Source organism: Triturus cristatus, chromosome 2_1 (genome assembly GCF_964204655.1).
Source record: "Triturus cristatus chromosome 2_1, aTriCri1.1, whole genome shotgun sequence".
NCBI lineage: Eukaryota > Metazoa > Chordata > Amphibia > Caudata > Salamandridae > Triturus > Triturus cristatus.
The window spans coordinates 302,563,901-302,584,168 of record NC_140581.1 but is presented as its reverse complement, the minus strand read 5'-3'; the positions used below and the strand labels follow the sequence as shown (position 1 = coordinate 302,584,168).

Here is a 20,268-nt window from a genome sequence, read left to right as displayed (position 1 = left end):
TGCCCAGAGTCACATTGTGCTGAGCTGCCTCCGGTGCTGGGGATCAAACCGTGAACCCTGTGCTCCGAAGTCAGCTGCCCTGGCCGCTGCACCACACCTCTCCATATATATGCATTATCACATAATTATATAATAACGCAATATTGTCATGATGGTTGAATTGTTCATGTTCTTCACCATTCTTATAATGCTGGTAACAATGCTTTATTTCGTCCTGCTAATAATTGCTGCTCATGTTTTTTTCGCAAAAATAGAATTGCTTCTATAAATGGTTGAAAAGCCAGATTCTGACATTTCTTGTGTCTCCCTCTGGGCATGCCTATGTAACCAACGTAAGGGTTGATCTGTTTCCTTGATTTCCTTGGGTAATCGGAGTTATCATGTTTTGAGGTTGCAGATACCATCTAGTACCCTGTCATGGTTAGGGGTATGGATGGTCTCAGGCCCTATAGTCTGATGTTTCTGTTATCCAGATGCCAAGGCCTACTTAATTCATAGGAACCATATGACACGTGGGCAGGATAGGCCCGCTGAACAAAGTAAATTAAATTCTGGTTGCGGTGCATTGCGTGGATCCAAGGCAGGAAGTTTTGTGCAGTTTAAGCAATATGTTGGCTCAGAGATGCGGTGAGGTTACGGTGCCAGGTCCTGTTACATCGACGTTGAGGATCCTGTGGGTGGGGCTTGCAATGTGAAGTCTGGGTATCGAGAATGTGGCACACGGCTGGGACACTGCATCGGTTCTGAGGAAATGCGAGGCTGCGATGTGGAGCCCAGCATCGCCATTGAGCTGCCGTCGATGAGACATGCGAAGACCTGGGTCAGAGATGCACTGTGCCATCGGCGATACTTCAGTTCCGAATATGCAAGGGTGATGCGGTCCTCCTGAGCTGGGCACAATCCGAGCAACAGCCTTGATGATGCGCTCCTTAGCTGGATAGATGCATTGATTCAGTTAGGAGATGTGCCGCTCAGCAGAGAAGATGCATCGGTTCTGGTTGTAAGCAAGCACCTTAGGATCACTTTTAAGGATCTAGGATTGGGGTGGCACCACTTAACTAGACACACAGATGACAGAGTCCAAATTCAGATGCATGGTAGTTAGGAGCCTGTTGTGTCCCTGAGCCTTCGGATCAGGAGGCCAGCCAACAAGCCCTTGGAGTCACTCTGGGTTTTGGGTTCAAGAGATGCAGGTCCAGTCCTACTCACCCACGCAAGAGAGCAGCTGGCAGCAGGTCAGCACAGCACAGAAATGCAGGAGTCTAGTAGAGTAGCAGTTCAGCAGAGTGGCAGTCCTTTCTTCAGCACAGTAGTCATTCTTCTTGGCAGAGTATCCGCAGGTCCAGTAGAATTGTACAAAATTGGAGGTGTCTGGGGTTCAGTAGGTATACCTTTGAACTTGGAGAGACTACAAAGACATGCCCTTGAAGTGCATAGATGTCTCCCTTCCCTGCCTTGGCTCCAGACTCACTACAAGGTGTTTGTGAGAAGTGGGCCTGGAATATGCTGTTCACTAGTTAAAGTGGACACCTTGCACCAGTACAATTCGACTCTTATGGTAGTAGGTTTAAGACAAAGAAAGCTATCCTAGTGGTAGCTGTGGAGGGCAGCCTTCAGGCTAAGTCTTTAGAGGAATGTAAATCAGCTTGTTTTACCTTATAATCTCTTGAATCACTAAATGAAAGGACACCACACAGGTATATATTTCAAATATATATGTATTTATTACTAACAACTCTCTGCTAACCTCTTTATGAGATTAGAAGTCAGGAACATATGCACAAATCAACATTTCACAATAAGTTAAGCACAAATATGGCTGGGGCCCTAGGGGCGTACCAGACCATATACTAAAAAAGAGACTTAAGAACAACGACTTGCAAAGGGACAAGGCCTAGGGCCTTCAGAAGCGCTGGGGCCTCACAAAACCACCCAAGACAGGTAAGTAAAGGACCCACGGGAGACGCATGCAGTGTGTTAACACAGCCGCGAATCCCTATTGACTTCAATGAAGCAAGTCGAGATTGGAAATTAAGAGTTTAAGGATACTTCGGGAGAGACTACAAGCAAGTCACTTACAGGGTAAGTAGTTCTAGAGCCAACACCCACAGGAGCACCATAGTGCTGGAGTTACCTCACCCAGGGAAACCAGGTGCATAGCTGTCTTTTGATGTCGGGTCGCGGCGTTGTTTTCAATGGGAGCCAATGAAGACTTGCTGCTTGTGAAGACAGGAGAAGTGTCCGGTGGAATCCAAGGCTGGATTCAGAAGTAGGAAGACCTGAAAGCAGAGGGGACAGTTTTCAAAGTCACTTGGCAGTGACCCGGGGCAAGGAAGATGGATGCCCACAGTCGTCGGGTGATTTCAGGTGATCCATGGGTGTCTTGACTCTACAGCCACGAGGTCCAGGAGGCGTTGATGACAACCAGGAGCTGGATTCGGTTCCTCGTCACTCGTGGGGTCCACTTGCCTCAGCGTCGCTGGGAACTCACGATGGCCTTGGAGAAGTCAGGAAATCCTCTTCCTGGGCTGCAGGGACTTCGGGCTCTGGATGAAGCGGTGGAGTTTGTGACCGTTGATTGCAAGATTTGGTGCCTGCCAAGCAGGACAGTCACTCCTTGACTCCAAGGGAGATTCTCCCGTCTTCCAGAGGTAATGGAACGTCGACGGTCCGGGATTCGTCTTCAGAGCGTCGTCCAGGGGTATCTAGTTTTCAATGGCAAGGGTTCCCTAACTTATACTGAAAGGAAAGGAGGGACTAGCTCTATGACTCCATCTATGGGAGGGTCAGGGGAGTGGGTGGCAACACCCGCTTCCCTTTGTCCAGTTTCACGCCAGAGCAGGGGCAGGTAGCCCCTGAGCCAGTTTGAACTGGTGTATGCACAGAGGAGCCTACTGCTCCTCCAGTGCAGGACTTCAAAGCACTCTAGGAGTGCACCCACCCAGCCCTAATACACTAAACCCTGTCTGGGAGGTGGTCACACCTCCCTGTGACAGGATACCTATTGTTGGGCCTCCTCCATGGCGAGTGTCGGCCATCAGCAGGAGGGCAGCCCAGTGTCTGTGACTGGTGGCATCCATTTTGTGATGCCAGGGCTCTTCAGGATTCTACCGCATTTCCACAGTAGCTCCATGTCTATCCCTCTAAAAGGGTGGGATCATACTCCCACACCAGTTACTGGTGTGGGGGTATGATTCCAAAGTGTTTGACACCAAACACGGCATGTTTTGATGCAGCCATTCCAAAGATAGCATTAACCGTGAGGTTATAATGCACTTAAGGGTATATGGTTTGACCGCATTCACAAACAGCCCCAGAGAATGGACTCTGAGAGCTGCAGAGGGGCCCTGCTCAGGCAGAGGCACCCCATCACATGGAAACCAAGCACCCTGCCCTCACGATTGATAGGGCCTGCCTTAGGGGGGACTGATAGGTGTAAATGTGTGTGTAGGAGAGATATAGTGAACCTATATCTCAGTGAGGAGTGCTAGCAGTAGCAGGCCTGTGGTGTCAGATTTAGTCTGCTTCCCAGGGGTGGCATAACACATGTTTCAGCCCCTGGCAGGCCTGTGAAGTACCTATGCCCTTGGTACCTAAGGTACCATATACTAGGGACTCACAAGGCACCACTGTATCCAATCACCTAATGTGCACACCATGTCGTTTAAGGGAGTAAGCAGATAGGCTGGGGTCCTGAATAGCAGGATCCCAGCCAGGCTAGTCAAAAACCATCAAAACACCAGGAAAAAAGTGGGGGCAACCATTTAGTCATATTCCACCTTCCTACAGTGTTATATAGTGTGTGGACAGGACACAGCCTATTCAGCTGTCTTAGGTGGAATACGCAAAGCTCAACTGCGAACTACACCCAGTCATGTGATCAGAGACAGATTGCAGGCACCAAATGGCTAAGGCAAGAAAATGCCCACTTTCTAAAACTGCCATTTCAGAATTGTATTTTACAATCCGACTTCACCATACGTTAGCATTTTAAATTAGGATTCTGAAACGCCAAACTTGATCCAATTATATCTTCCCATTAAAAATTACACTTATTAAATGTAATAAGGCAATCCTAGTGTTAGGCTATGGGAGAGATAGGTCTTGCAGTAGTGAAAAGTGAATTTAAGTGTTATTCACTACCAGAACATGCAAACTCCAAAGTACATGTCCTTAAATAAATTGCACCCTGCCTCTGGGCTGTTCCGGGCCTACCCTAGGGGTGACTTATAATTACTAAAAGGGAAGGTTTGAGCCTGGTATTATATTTAACTTGGCAGGTAGATATAGCAGTTCAACCTTCATGGATGGCACAATCAGTGGTGCAGGCCCGCTAGCAACATTTGATTTACAAGCCCTGGGGACATGGAGTGCACTTTACTCTGGAGTTATAAGTAAATAAACTCTACCATGCTTAAGGAGAGTGCACAAGCACTTAAGCACTTGTTAGCAGTGGTCCTCAATCCAACAAAAACAAATTCAGGAAAAAGGGGAAGAGGAAGGAAAAAGGAAGGATTGGGATGACCCTGCAGAAAGGGCCATTTCCAAAACGCTGACTGCAAAGTTACAGTTTTTTTTTTTGCACGCAACTACATTTAAATACCTGTAAATAAACCTAAACTATTCCAAATTATACCAATTAGGAAGGCACAATCAAAGCATTTTTGTCATTCTGAAGTTTGATAGAAAGAATGACTTGAATAGAATCAATTGTAATCACAAAAAAAGAGGGGGGGACGAGGAGCAATTGTGGAAAAAGGTCCTGTACCGACGCTCCAAAAGGTTCAGCATAAACACAAAGTGGTATCAGTTCCTGAAGGGAAAGGAGGGGCATAGAAAATGGCAGTCCCAATGGGATCTGCTGTATAGGAAAGAAAGTCTTGGTGGCCAAGTTCTAGAGTGTATGTAAAGTGAATACCAGGTACTCCTGTGCGGATGCTGGAGTGCCCTCACACACGCTTGCGGGTGCAAAGCGTCATCATAGGGCAAAGCTCCTCGTGGGGTTGGCGCTGCAGTCCCTCACGGGCCCTCATAGAGGGCGCTCTGTCGGAGATCTTTTCAGGAGTAGCCGCAGTTGTGCATGTGGGTGTGTGGGTGAGGTGTGAAGTAGTGAAACTAAAAAGACCCTTTAGTACCTGAATAGTTTTGTTCGTGAGTCCAATTACGCTAGAATGAGTGGGGGGAAAAAAGGTTTTCTCCCGCTGCTCTCAACCCGTGTGTAAGTTTAAAGTGAGAGAGAGGGTGAATGGTGGGTGGTTGACATGTTTTGCGCTGCCCGTGGTCCCTAATGGATCCCTTAGAGCTTCGTCAGGACCTTCATAAAAAGGAAGAAGGACAAGAAGGGACTCAGGGAGGAAGACACCCTATAATCCCTTGTGATGAGTATCTGTTTTCTTATGGTGATGAGGCACGTCTTATTCGTGTCCCTTATGTAGAACTTGGTAGAGACAAAAAGACGACAAAAAAGGGGAAAGAAAACTGGGGTGGGTGGATAAAAGGGACGGTATGAGATTGTTCATATTGCAAAGCAGTGGTATCCACAATGCTGCAAGTGTCAATACCTAGATTGGTGTGACATGCTGGTGTGGCCATTGATGGTCATGCTCGAAAATCCATCACACGACCAGGTGGTCGTGAAAGGTGGATAATGCGAGACCAATCAATAGAATCAAAACAACTCAAGACACTTTACTTGGTGATGTACAAATGATAAATATTTGGGAAATGCCAATTTCATGCATCCACATTTGTGCCCTATATATTTTTATCATTAAAGTTACATGTCAGTGCAAATTCCGTTACCAATTCAGTTGAAAATGTACTGTCTACTAATGATAGTGCACTACCACCATGCTTAAGTAATATGTTTGTGACAGTGTGCTCCACAATGCACCACCGGCTACATGCTACACCTTTACCACTCTTCTTCTGAATTGGCGTGGCTCATTTGCTATACTTATTCTTTGTGTGATGCTTGGGTTTTTCACAGTCGCTATGGCCTAAGTGATGTATCATTGATGGCAGCACCCCCAGTTTGAAAATAGTTCCAGCACCACTGGATGCCTGAATCATGTATTAAAAGCTTAGAGTGAAAGTCATAGGTCAGTTAATTGTTCCAGATACACACATGGTTAGAAGGGTTGCCTCAATGATTATCTGTTTTAACCCATTCTGATGACAGTAAATACTTTTTCAAATATCATATTGTACCTAATAGGTTTCCAAGGGAGCTAGGCGAGATGAAGAATGTGACACGATCAATGATTAAAGTGGGGGTTATTCCTTTCAGAATAAGACATTAGTACCTTGATGAATATTGTGCCTTTGTAGTGATGCGCCAGTGAACAATATTGTCATGAAACAATTGGGCCCTGATTCCAAATGGGCTTTCTGGGTGTAAACATGCATTTGTGCCTGAAACGGTCTTACAAATTGAAGGCAAATCGCGTCAGACCTCGGAGTTTACCATCCTGGTTTGCTGTGGGTTCCTCCTGCTGCAAATTGACAGGGAAACCACATGCACTCGGAAACAGGGAAAACAATGAGTGTGCTATGCATCATTCCAAAGTCTGCTACTTGGAACAGGGTGCTAATGGCGCATTGGTTAATTGCTGCACCATGCAGTAGTTAGTGGGTTTGCATTTTGAGCTTGGGATTGAGCATGTCTTCTGAATGGTCCTAGGTTTTTGCATGGAACTTCATTGAATTGTTTACCTCTTATGTTAACAGGGCTCCTATGGTGGCTGTAGGATGTTTAGCTACCACAATGATCCTTGGTCGATGGTTTGATGCCAATCATGCAAAACCAATTATTCTGAAGCCACAAGTAAAAAACAAGCATTGACAAACCCAATGGGTCTGCCAGCCAGCCTTTGGGCTTAGTGAAGGCTTCATTTATGTATCATGGATTTGCAAAACTGTATTGTTAGGAAAGTTGCCAGACCCTGGCTAATCTTAAAAAAAACATTGCCTAAAAACAAAAACATTAGTTTTTGGTCTTAAACAGCACACATTGACATAGTACTGGCACTTTGTGAACCAGTAGAAGCCTTCACCCACAGTGAAGATAGCCAGTGGCTAATGTAGGCCGGCCCCTGCTCCCATGCTGTTTGATATAGTGGGTGGAATAAAAATGTGAATGACATAATAACAGACTCATTGATGAAGCAGGTTGGTTGAAAGCCCTTAAAGTAAGTATATTATACATATTTTTTGTAAACGCAGAAGCTTATGGTTCACGCCAGATCAAAAGACATTGGGCCTTATTACGAGTTCAGAAGCGATTCTGGGGACAAATGCACTGACATTTACTAGTTGCTGGCAGCAGATGGTAAATATCAGCCTGTGAACCCCAGTGGGTCTTGGGGACATTGGCAGGAGTTGAGAAGATGTGGAAGAGCGCGCCTGGATATGGCCTGACTGGGATGATATTCCAGGCTCCTCTTCCACTGTAGAAGGGAGTCGGTGGGAACTAGGCTCAAACTCTTTCACACTAACATAGCTTGTGAGAAGTTTTACGTGAGGGATTTCAGTGTCCGTGTGAGTCTTTTTATAATGTCCTGGCACAGTGTTATTAATAGTAGTTAATTATACTGCTGTTCAAATCACTGCAGCATTCCATTAACACCAAGCCTGTGAGTGCATGCACAGGCCAGCAACATCTTTGTTGCACTAAGGGAGATGACATAATTCCTCCACAAAGAGCGATATTTTTAATCCAACAATATTGGCCTTTCAATTCTGAGCGTTAAAAATTGCTTTTAAGGCGAACAAAACAGTTACCTGAGACCCACAAAAAGCATGTTATTATATTAATGACTGAGGAGCAGTGATTAGGTATCAAAACAATACAAGTTTTCTTTTCCTTTATATCTTGTCTTTGGAGGCGCAGTTTGTATTCTGTACAAAAAAGAAAACAAACTCAAACACCACAGGTAATGTTTTAAGGATTATAGCTGCCAGATATTTTGGGTGTTATCTTTCAAGACCAAAGAAATTCCTTTCTTCCCAAAATTCATCTTGAAAGGATGGCGTTAGGAGGACTTTCTCGCTCACCATTTAGAAGATGAAAATGGGAAACCATGGACATTGGTTTATTTTTGATTGTAGAATTAAAATGTTACATGAGCCACGACATAGGCTAGTTATTCATTTAATTATTGCAGGACTAAGTTAACAAAAGCTATTGGTACATTATTCAGCCTACCTCAACCTAGGGTTGGGGGTAGTTATGCCCCTTCTGCAAATTTGCAAAATGCCGTGTACCCTGACAACAACATATGGGGCAGTGGTATGGGGTACCTCCAAATGTAATATTATTCAGACTGAAGAAAATAGGTTCTGCTGAAAGGTTCTGGCAGCTCCAATTTCATCTTCCCATGTATTCTGCCACAGTGAATTTACTGTCTCATATATAGAAGATTATATCAGAGCCCAGCCATAAGGAGGGGAGCCTTACTAGAACCATAATCACGGACTGTCTTAGTTGTGACGAGGGTCTGAGATTCCTTGGTTTGCCGGAGTGGAATCTTGCTTCAAAGAGATCGGTTTCTGGATGCTTTTACGGACCCCTAGGATAATATTAATATAAGCATAAAACAGTTACAGCGCGCCCTGTTTAAACTCACTCACACTGAGAGAATGACCATAGAGGGGCGAAGACGAGTGTGGCAGCGTGTTTGAACCTCACAATACTCAGCCCAGCCGCAGGGTGCCTCGCTAGATCAATGGGTCTTTGGGGTCGCAGCTTACTGTTATGTTATAGGGAAGACACCATTAAATACCTGCTGTGCTTTCCACTGGATTCCATGTGAACCTTGGCTCATGGCCTTGGCCGTGTGATGGGAGATCAGGCCAATTCATTAACTTCTTTTGTGGGTTTTATTCTACGTCCTTGAGGCACTTTTTGCTTCCTCTAATAAAAAGGCGCAATATTAACGATTTTAGGATAGCATTTAGCATTCTCCATCAACTGATAGATGAACAGGTAATTTCCCACGTAGGTGGTTTTCCGAACACAGCTGTGCGAGCTCGAGTCTCAAGCAATGTTGTGCCGCTGTATTGCTCGTTGCTGCTTAGATATTGCTTTGTTTTTATGAATTGTTTGGACTAAGTATTTATTGGTAAGTTTTTATTGCGCGCGACTGTACTTTTATGGATGCCTCTTGTACCAGAATAAAGATTGAATTATAATTGTATTAATTTAATCTAATCATGACTTATCTTCCTGCCTCTTTTTGCCTGTGCAGGGCAAGGCTCAGCAGCTTCAAGGGCGCCCATGCATAATCTTAACTAACAGGCAGAACAAATGTGGGCTTTTGCACACTATCAGAGTTCAATTTCTTGCAAATTGATAGGAAACGCGAAGAATGCACAAATATGCGCATACAGGAAACCCGTTTTCTTCTGTGTCAGTGGACAGGCATCCCTAGAGAACATGGCTGACTGCAATTGTCAGGGATGGGATGTGGGTAATTGGCTTCTTGGTAGCGAATGCGGAGCTACAACCCCACGCTTATCTTTACTGTTCTGTGATTCGGTTATTTTTGCTTTTATTTCCTCGTATTTGATAGGTTTAACAGAACAAGAGTCAAATGAGTGCGTCAGGACTGAGACAACCAGGCGCGTGTTTTTCAGGAAGAAAAAAACTGTGCGAGAGAAGTGCGTCAGAAACACAATGTCTGAACGCTCTGACGGTAAGCCGAGTCCAGCTGGAAACTGGAATTCAAATACATATATAAATGTTCATTGTATTTTTAAGTCTGGAAACGTATTTGCGAAACGAAAGTTTTGACATTTCTTTTACAGCTGTAGCTCTGGTTTCTCAGTTTTGGAAATGCACCCACCCCTCGAGCAGTTTTTCAGGGTGCGGTGCAGTTACATGCAGGGGGACACACAGTCTAGTGTGCGGTGCAGTTACATGCAGGGGAACACACAGTCTAGTGTGCGGTGCAGTTACATGCAGGGGAACACACATCTAGTCCAAGGATGACCCATTGAGTTGAACTCCTGCTTCTGATGGATGATGTGTTCTGGAAGCCATGAGTTTGGTAAATTGGGTACCATAAATTGGGTAACAGTAATCTTTGTTTACAGCTCTTAGAAACCTTAAAGCACTACACATAAAAATGTAAATATTACTTTACATGGAAGTAGGTGTTTCAAGGTCCCCCTCTTGAGTGTATATTACTGCAATGCTCATATTACCCTACTATTGCTGTGACTCCACCTGGTTATGTGGGCCCAGTGACCCAACATCTGCACACCAGTACTCAGACTACACATCCTGGCTTCAATGATCTGGTCTTTATTCTCAGGAAGTAAGGGATAAAAAGGGTTTTCCTGGTATTGAGGGTGCATTGATAAGTGTGGGAATTAGTATTATAAATTCTTTTGCATGCCCTTTTGAATGTGCCATGAAACATCCAACACATTAGTAAAAGTGCAAAGAGGCAACAGCCCTTCTAGTTGTACTAAATAAATGTTCCTGGAATTTTTCCATTTTCGTGTCATTTTAGATATTTGGTAACAAAATCACAAAGGCATTTATGACTATGTAAAATGGGACTAGGGGAGCTACATGTTCTCCAAAATGTATTTGTGAATAGGCCCCGTCGTTTTAATCTGATGATGTAAAAGTTATTTTTTTCTGTGCCAATTTTTCAAACATTGGACCAAGGCATGGGCTCACTGCTATCGAGGTCAACACCCAACCCCCAACCAATCATGTCTCTTTGGGGTTGGCTGCTGCAGAATTGGGAAACCAGAGCCACACCATACTTAACACCCTGAGAATTGTGCATATAACATAAAGCATAAATGCTTTCAGATTCTAACAGATTTCATTTCTCATGTCATCACTTTCCATCCTCTGCAGGTTCATTTTTGCAGTCTTCTGAAAAGTCTATTGCATTGGTAAAAGGCGGACGAGCGGAATATGCTGCAGCTCTGGCCTGGAAGAAACAAGGCGCTTTCCCAGAACACAATATATTTAATGACTGGTTGGAATCTACCAAGGACAATCCTGTTATTGTTGATTTTGAGGTAAAAGATTGCCAAAATATAATAAATTACTAGTTGATTAACAGCAAGCTCTATTTCAATGGATGACTCCATTTTTTAGGATTTTCCGTGCAATGGAAAAAAGCCTGGATGGCACCACTCATCTATTGCTGACTGGTTTGCCCACTCATTCCAAAGACTGCTTAAAAACACACTTTTCTTTCCCTACAATCCTACCTTCAATTACAACATTTCATCTTACAGTGCATGAGCTAGATATCAATCCACATGTTGTATCACAGCAGGATCTCAAAGTTGCTACAGCCAGCAATGTGTGATTTGGGTTGCTGTCTTGGCCCAGTTGGATCATTATTCACTTTTAAGTAATTCACAATGAGCTCTATTTTTCCCAGCTTCTATGATTGATACAAGGACACATGAAAATCCCAAACTCATAACAAGGTCCGGACGGTTCAGATTCACATGCCACCCAGAAAAACACACCCCTCACAATATATTACCAAACAGCATGCCCATCACCACCACATCATGTACTGATATTTCGGCACAACTTGACTTGCACAAATTCCAAAGGGCAGAATACAACACATGGGTGCACACATTATGCCATTTCCTCACTACTATTCTACCATAAACTGTTTTTTCACACAAGTCAACGTCAACTTGCAAATATGCATCTTGTAGGAATATGAATCATTTTGAAACCATTCAACAAAAAAGTGCATCCCACTCAGCTTCTTCTTGGAAAGCTTTACATTCATCTGCCAAGTGGGGGTTTGGGAGGCAAGATAAAAGGGAGTCCTAAACATTGATTTTCTATGCTAATTACCATAGGAAACGTTGCTTTTCGATTCAGGAAAAAGTGACTGAACAGAATTGCACAACATTTTCCAAAACGTTATAACTTTACAGAGAAAGTGTGCATTGTGTGATTTGGTGTAAATCTGTTCAGCCGTTTCGGAGAAATGTTCATTTAAAAATGTTCTCAGGTGGGGCCTGAAGGGGTTAAAAATATTGGCTATGAGGAAGGTTGGGCACGTGGCACTGCTCGGACCATTCCCTGGGGGGGCACTCGAAGCACACACAGCAACCTCATCAACCCCCGCAGAGGCCCGGGTAACTAAGAAGCTGGAAAGTGCGACAGCTATGTGGACACCAGGCCTGCATTTGTGAGAGTATGATGGCTTCTCTGGGTGCATGGAGAGGTGTGGTTGAAGACAACGTTTAGAGGCATGCAAAGTTTCACCTTCTAAGGTGGGTACCCTGCCTTCCATTCATTGACTTTGGGGTCCACGGTACCAGGAGGCGGGTACGCTGATCAGCTCCTAGGACAGTGGCCCCCTTACCTCTCTCGCTGGTGCACTGCCTTGGCAGCCTTCAAACATCCCTCCCTGGTTTGCATGTACTGCTGCAGAAGCCATTATCTTTCTTGTCCCTCCTGCAGCATTCCTGGGACAACTGACACAGTGGAGCTGGAGTTGTAGGGTGACTACTATCATGGGATATGGTGCACTGAGGCCTCGCCACTGTCTGACGCTTTTAACCCTCACACCTGGCTCTGGTCCATCCCCTTTCACCACCATGGGCAAGTACACAAAAAAGAAACCAGCCACTGACACCGGTGCCATGTAGTACCCTCATCCTGTTGGCTTGGCCGATGGGGCCTCGGAGATGGATTCTTTTTGCAGCAGCTATCATGGGACTCTGCTTGCCACCATACTACAAGCAACTGGGGCCTCCCGGGAAGCCTTAGAACTGAAAATTGATACCATGGTGACTGAACTGGGTCTATTGAGGAATAGCCATTGAAGACTAGTGGAGAAGGTCACCACCATGGAACGTACTCTGGATAATTTCTCCCCTAAACTGTTAACCATGAGTGAGCATTTTAAAGACCGGGACCACTTCCTTGGCCAGGCATGCCCTAAGGTGGATATCATGGTGGAAAATCACAGAGTGATGATGTTTCCTGACTTCCATCAGGAAGTTCAAAAACGACGGTCTTTGTTTACTCATGTCAAGAAGCGACTCAGAACCCTTCGGCTAACATATGCCATGCTTTTCCCGGCCAAATTCTGAGTTATGCACAATGGAGATGTACACTTCTTCATCACACCCCCTCAACTTTGGGATTGGATTGAGCACTTTCCTTCACAGCCTGACACAGACACTGTTGATTCCCACACGTAATCAATGAAACATCCAAGGGAGACTACGTGACGGGAAGCTGGCACCGCCCCCTCTCATTCCCACGCATTTGAGGAGCACCAAAAGGCCGTAGAAATAGTTGCAGCTCTTAGTGAAGCAGTTTCTGGCCTGCCATCAGCTCCAGATGAAGAGGGAATGAGAGACACAGGCTCTGATCATGCCTCGGTCTCTTCACTTAACTCTGAAGACTCTCTTCCATTAGTGACACCTGGCACATCCGATTAAATCATATAACTTTGTTGCATTTGTGAGGTGTTTGGTAATGTAAACTTGATGTGGCCTGAGGATCTAATTACATGTCTTTTAGGTTTACATGAGGTGCTAATAGGCAGTGCTTGGACTTTGTTACCCTGAAAGTAATAACTTAACTGCCTCCATGAGGTGGTTCGTTTTGTATGATTGGCATGACTGGATGCCCAGCCTACTACATAATGCATGCTTGTGTAGGAAATTATGGGCGGAAATGGGATGGATTACTCTGCTCAAAGCCAGGAGGGCGTGATGTGAAGCTGGGAGGCACTTGGTTCAGCGCAGCACCTCCCACTTTGTAGCTGTGCGTAGTATGTGTGTGCGCATATTGAAGGCTGGTTTGATACTTTGGATGTGGAATATCTCTGTTTTTGTCCTGGGTTTGTGGAGATGGGTTGGTATTGTTGTTCAGGGTAATCTTTATGAGCTCACCTCCACTAGCTTAGTGCCACCCACAAATGCATGGCCCATCACATTGGCCCTCAGCGGGCACTAGATTCACAGGCCCAGCACCCTGCACCACTCTTTAGACACCTTGGCAAAGCATCTGGCTTGACCTACAATTTTATCAGCTGGAAAGTCAGGGGGCTTAACAACATGACCAAACAATATAAAATCTATTCCTACTTGAAGAGGAGGGGAGCCCATGTGGCCCTGTTGCAGGAGACTCACCTTAACGTCACTGAAAGGGACGGCATAAGGAAGAGGTGGCGCACCAGATCTACTCAACGACACATTTTGTGGCCTTTGTCAGAGGGGTCCTTGTGTGGATCCGCCCTGGGTTTGCCTTTCAAATGACAAGGGAATTAATAGACTCAAATGGCCATTATGTTCTCGTATCCGGCCTCCTCGTAGGCTGAGATCTGAGTATTGTTGGGATTTATGCCCCTAACAGTGACGAGGGTAGGTTCCTCACTGAGTTGTCCCAAGTACTGACCCCTTACATGACTCAGAATATATTGCTAGGCAGAGACTATAACTATGTGTCGGAACTACTTCTCGCCCAATTGCACCCTCCACTAGGGGACTCACCGGTAGTGTGCATTGCAAGAACCTACAGGGATTGGAAGCAGCAGTGGGGCTTTATTGACTCCTGACAGCAGCTAGATCCAATTGATAGGTGCTACTCTTTTTACTCTGGAATACACAAAATACATGTCGTCCTGGATGCGTTCCTTGCATCGTCGTGAGTCCATGGAACCATTCGCAATGCGGAATACCTTTGTAACATGGTCTTGTACCATAACCCTCTATTAATTTCACTAAACTGGAATAGGGAGGGCTCCCGTATCCTGATCTGGCGACTAAGTGGGGACTCTTCAGATTTTATTCAATAGACCATTGGAGAGGCCATTCTTGGATTACATTTTAGATAATGCTGCTCCCACTCCTTCGCCTTTCAGAGAATGGGATGCCTTTAAGTTGCATAGCCGAGGCAGTAGGGGTCAGACACACGCTGTAGTAGAGACACAGGAAGGTGCACTGAGAGCCCTAGAACTTGCAGCACCAGGCAATCCAGGGCTGAAACAACAACTCCTAGAAGTCAAGAAACAGATGGCGGTCTGTACAGAGAAGCTTAGATGTTTTGATTATTGTGCATATGTTATACGAGCGCACGCAGAATGAGATAAGGCAGGAACGCTACTGGCAAGGCTGCTGAGCCCTGTGTCCCATAGTTCAATAATTCTAGAAGTGGAACCTGGACCTGGGGGGTGCCTCTATGTACAAAATTGTATTAATGACAGGTTTGTGGAATATCTTACCTCCCTGTATGCACACCTGTGAAGTCCCCCCCGAATCGCAACTGCGTTCATTGAGGCAATGGATTTACCACACTTAGGGGAGGGAGAAGCAGCAGAACTGGGAGGCCCATCACTCTACAAGAAGTGAGAGCAGCCATTAAGGCACTAGCCGAAGGCAAATTATCCGGGGTAGATAGACTTCCAGTGGAGTTCCATGCAGCATATATGGAGGATCTTGTTCCGAAACTGGTGCCCTGGAGGAAGGGGATTTGCCCCTTACCACAAATGAAGCACTTGTAGTCCCTCAATTGAAGCTGTGCCACCTTCCTGATGATGTCCTTGCATACCTTCTCCTATCAATGCTCAATATGGACTACAAGATTCTTAGTAGGATTCTCACCTCTTGCCCTCCATGCCCAAGTTGATCCACCCTGACCAGACTGGTTTTTATTAAGGGGCGCAACAATGCCATTATTATTAGACGGTTTCTTTCCCTCCTAAGACCCCTCCTCCTGAACAGAGATGGTGCAGTCATAGTAGGAATTGACATTGAAAAGACATTCAATAGCCTAAGATGGGATTATCTTTACCAAGTCATGGCTAAACTAGGACTTGGTTCCGGCTTCATCCAATGGACTAAGCTCCTTCACGCAGTGCCTACAGTGTGAGTCAAGAAAAGTAAGGGTAATCTCAAACTCCTTTGTGGTGGGGCGGGGGACCAAACAAGATTGCCCTCTCCCACCATCACTGTTCGCTGTAGCAGTCAAACCCCTGGCCAGCAGAGTGCGATTAGCCACATACTATCATGAGCTAGCGTGTCAGAGCATCCCCCAAAGAATAGCCCTCTATGCTGATGATATGCTCCTGCTCCTCCGCGATGTGGGGGACGACCTACAGGGCGCCATATCTCTCCTGGAGTGTTTTGGAGTCACATTGGGCCTCTGTGTCAAATGGAAGAAATCCCATCTTTTCCCCACATGCCAGGGTGTGCCACCACCCCAAGACCCACGGGGTCTCACCTGGGACCCACTTAACTGAAATATTTAGTGGTCAAAATTTATCATGACCACCCCTACGATCTACTGTAGGACAACTTTAGAGCAGCAATTAGAGCGCTATTGACTAATATCTGGGGAGAGGAGTTGGCCTAACGGCTAGGGCGGTCGACCTCGAATCTGGGGAACTGGGTTTGAGTCTCGGCAATGACGCTGAACATCCTGTGATTCTGGGCAAATCAGGTAATCTCCCCGTGCCTAACAAAAAAGAATGTGTCCTCATGTAATGCAACTGGTGCTATGTAAAGCGCTCTTATACCCGATTCGGGTCAAGTTCGCGTTATATAAAACTCTGTAAAAAAATATATATCTATCAATTTCTGGAAGTCCTTCCCACTAGCTGGCCGAATCGCAGTCGCGAAAATGGTAATGCTGCCCTACTTGATTCTACCTTGCCACTCTAGATCGCCTGCTCCATGTTCTGGGAAATGGACTACTTATTATTAGAACTTACTTGGAGTTCTGGCAGACGGTAGCGATGTCCAAACTACAGCACCCAACCCTAAACGCAGGTCTCACTGCACCTGATTTAGAGGTCTACTACTTGACCACACAACTTTAGTGGTTTAATCAGTGGATCAACTTGCGCATCCTCCCTCAGGGTGGATTTCTAAGGGAACCCGACAACCCTGTTTCAGTTCCTTCCAGTTCCCAGGGGACCCCTTCCAGATGGGCCCATGGACCTGCAGGTCATACAGCACTGCTGGCAGCACAGCCTGCAGGGCACGCAGACCAAATCACCTTAATCCCCTGATCTTCCATTGAAGAGTTTATTATGAGTGCCCGGGGGAGGGCCCTACGTGGACTGACAGGATAGTCGGCGCATGGCATTACCCAAGTGGGAAATCTGTATAGGGATGGGGAATTGATGACATTTGAGGATATCACTGAGACGTTCGGGCTGTGACAGGGACAGTTTCTCCTACATAGTGCGGCGGTGGTAAAGATTCAGAACCACTGGGTTCGGGCACAGCAGAACCCACTACTCACCAATGCTAAACACTATGAACAGCAGATTCAAAGCTGTTGTATTATTGTACCAGGTCCTGTGCCCGGACATGCTAATCCCTCTGGAGGACTTGAACCTCAGATGGGAAGATGCCGTTGGCATCCCTGTCCCGGAGGAAGAGTGGGTCTTTATTCTTTCGAATGTTAATGTGGTCCCAATGAAATGCTAGATTTAAATTGATCAATTTTTACATCCTGCATAGAGCATACCTCACCCCGGGCAAAATTATTAGAAATTTTGGGCAACAGAAGCCTATTGTCCTCTGTGCTGAGAACATGGGGCGAAACCACTCTGTTGGAGTTCTATGAGGGAGTAATTGACTATCAACACTGTTACCGACAGGACGATTCCATGCACCCCCCGGCATGTCTGTAAGGGGGGATTTCCACGCCCTAGCATGCATAAAATACCCACTAAATCAGTTGACATTGGTGAAGTGCGAAATTACATCCCATTGGAAGGCATGCAGGCACCCACGCATGAGCAAATGGAGGGAGAATTTGGTCCTTGGGTGGGTCTTGAGGGTGCGGTACTGTTTCAGGAGACTAAGAGAGGGCAGGGATACATCGATAGGGCCCAGGCCTAGGACCACTTGGTAGATTGTCTAAAAGTGCCTGCCGGAGACATCCCTGACAATTCCCTCATATCACTTCATGACTCTGAGGTTGAAGAAACCCCAGCTTCTTAGATCATTAAGTGTGGGGTGCTAGATGGCTGTAGATGGTTCTGCAGTTTGGGGTTCATGTAGGAATCATGGTAAAAATACTAGGCAGAGGTGTGGTTTGAAGGAGAGCGGGTAGTTGGGTGATGGCTTGTTCTCAGAACTGCAGGTTGGCATGCACATTATTTCTTTGTAATGTAGCATTAACACTATACACTGAACTGTAAACATTCATATGTTGCTAAAGTGTGATCGATGCCAAATGCTATTTTATACCTGTCTGACCTGTACTCCCACTGATGATTTACCTGTTGAATATAATAAAAATCTGATTACGTCCATAGTCCCATCCTGATGACATACCAGACCTGTGACGAGTGTCTCCTCTGGTCCTCAGACAGCACTGTCCCTGATGGCATTGAAATACAAGGGAACAAGGGAGACCTTCCACCACCTTTAGTTTAGAATCCTTGGGCCCTCATTCTTCCTACTGGTGACAAAATGACAGGCGGCTACGCCGTCTTTCCACACTTCTAAAAAAAAATGAGCACTCAAATTTTACAATATTGTGAGACTGCCATTACTTACTGCTTTAGGTTGCATGTGCACAATCCTAGTGATTAAAGAAAATACATAAGGTGTCATCTAACTATATTGCCTGTTTACATTAAAGTCACCAGTCATATGCTAAGGCACTAGATACATATGATCACCACCAGCCAATCAGAGCAGTCCTGGCTATTTAAGTAAATATCAGAAGGAAGAATGATGTCTGACCTGCATGTGAAGAAGGCTAAGGAGTCCTCTGGCCTCCACATGAACCAGGTAGGACAGTTGCTCTTGAAGCACCAGTTAGCATCCCCCCTGAACTACCTGAAGGACATAAAAGGCTGAACATGGCTCCCTTCTGTGTGTGGGAGTGCCAGTGCCCAGTTTGGAGTGGATGTCACTGGATCATGTGGGCAACCTGTCTGGTGAGAGAGCTGGTTCTTAGGAACCTTTCCTGACAGCCTGGGATTTGTAGGAGAGTCCAGCATTGTCAAAAAGTGGAATCGTGACATTTTTGGACTCTGTAGAACTAAGAAGAGGCACCAGAGCTGTCGAAGAAATAGGAATCCTTAAAAAGCTTGGGATTGCTATTTTGCCTTTGCTTCGCAGTGTTTTCCATTGAAGTTCGAAGCTTTCGCTGAAAGGAAGTATCTCTCTCTATGGAGCTCTTATTGACTTTTGCCTCATGCCTTGCCTCAGTGAAGAGTTCTGAGAACCTAAACTACGCAGAACAAACACAAACAACGGGCTGGATACTAAATTGAGCTGTTAAAGATATCCTAGCACAAAACAACTGCAGCAGTTATAAAAATCTCCTTTGTCTAGGATCTTTTGGCAGCAACATTCATTGGAAGCTCAAGAGCTTTGTATCCGATTTCTAGGAACCCTCACTACCTTGATTATCCTGAACTTCCCTTCTCAATGTTGCTGGGTCTATAGGTGATAGTCCATCAGAGTGCCGCCGCCTCCGTCTGAAATTTCTGCCTGCGCTAACGACACCATAGCCAAAAGTGGATGTAAGAGGGAGTCCAGCCAAGATTTTCACCGGGCTAATCATGTGCATTCCAGCTGACGCAACAGTGACTGGTAAAACTTCACGCCTGTGTTGGGGGTGTTGAAGGTATATAAGATAGAAACTCACCTTTTTTTTCTTTTTACACTTCCATTTCCGACATGAACCCAATCCTCCAAGTCATCCTTTGCTGCTGCTACTTGACCACAAAGTCAACACTGAGGGGAGTGCAAATTGTGAACTACATGTACCATGATGCACAGGAGCAAACCTTTCTGGGATATGATGTAGGTCCCGGCCACACATTTTTCCCTGCCCAAACTGATTTTCATGACCTCCTCTACCATTTACCACATGCTCCTAATGATTTACCACATGCTCCTAATGTTCCTTTTTGTAAAAATTGCATTCTGGCCCATTTATTACAATTCATCCGGCTCGAGCCGGAGGGTACAGCCCAGATGGAGAGTACGGCCAGAGCTGGAGAGTGCGGACCGGGTTTGGAGAGTATGGCCCAAGCCGGAGATTCCGGCCGGACTGCAGACGTAAAGATATGACTCATAAATGACCTCTGTGAATACCAAAAGTCATAAAGTTAGACTTTCTGACTCGGTCCAGGGAGGACCTGGCCTAGCAGTGTAGGCTGGACTGTTCCCATGGTGAGCAAGGTCAAGACTGCTTTGCATATAGCTGGGTCCAAACTGGGGTGGCATTGTGATCAAAAACACAATGGATTTAACCCAGATCTGTGACTGGGGGGG

General features: G+C 45.6%; 1 protein-coding gene across 1 annotated transcript in view; it reads left to right on the top strand.

Annotated features, from left to right (window-relative positions):
- The window catches only part of C6 (complement C6), a 770,728-nt gene that overhangs the window by 424,949 nt on the left and 325,511 nt on the right, over positions 1–20,268 (top strand). Inside the window, exons 9-10 of the mRNA XM_085631171.1 lie at positions 9,573–9,695; positions 10,877–11,043. Of these exons, the coding sequence (XP_085487297.1) occupies positions 9,573–9,695; positions 10,877–11,043 (290 nt within the window). The remainder of the gene's footprint in view (positions 1–9,572; positions 9,696–10,876; positions 11,044–20,268) is intronic.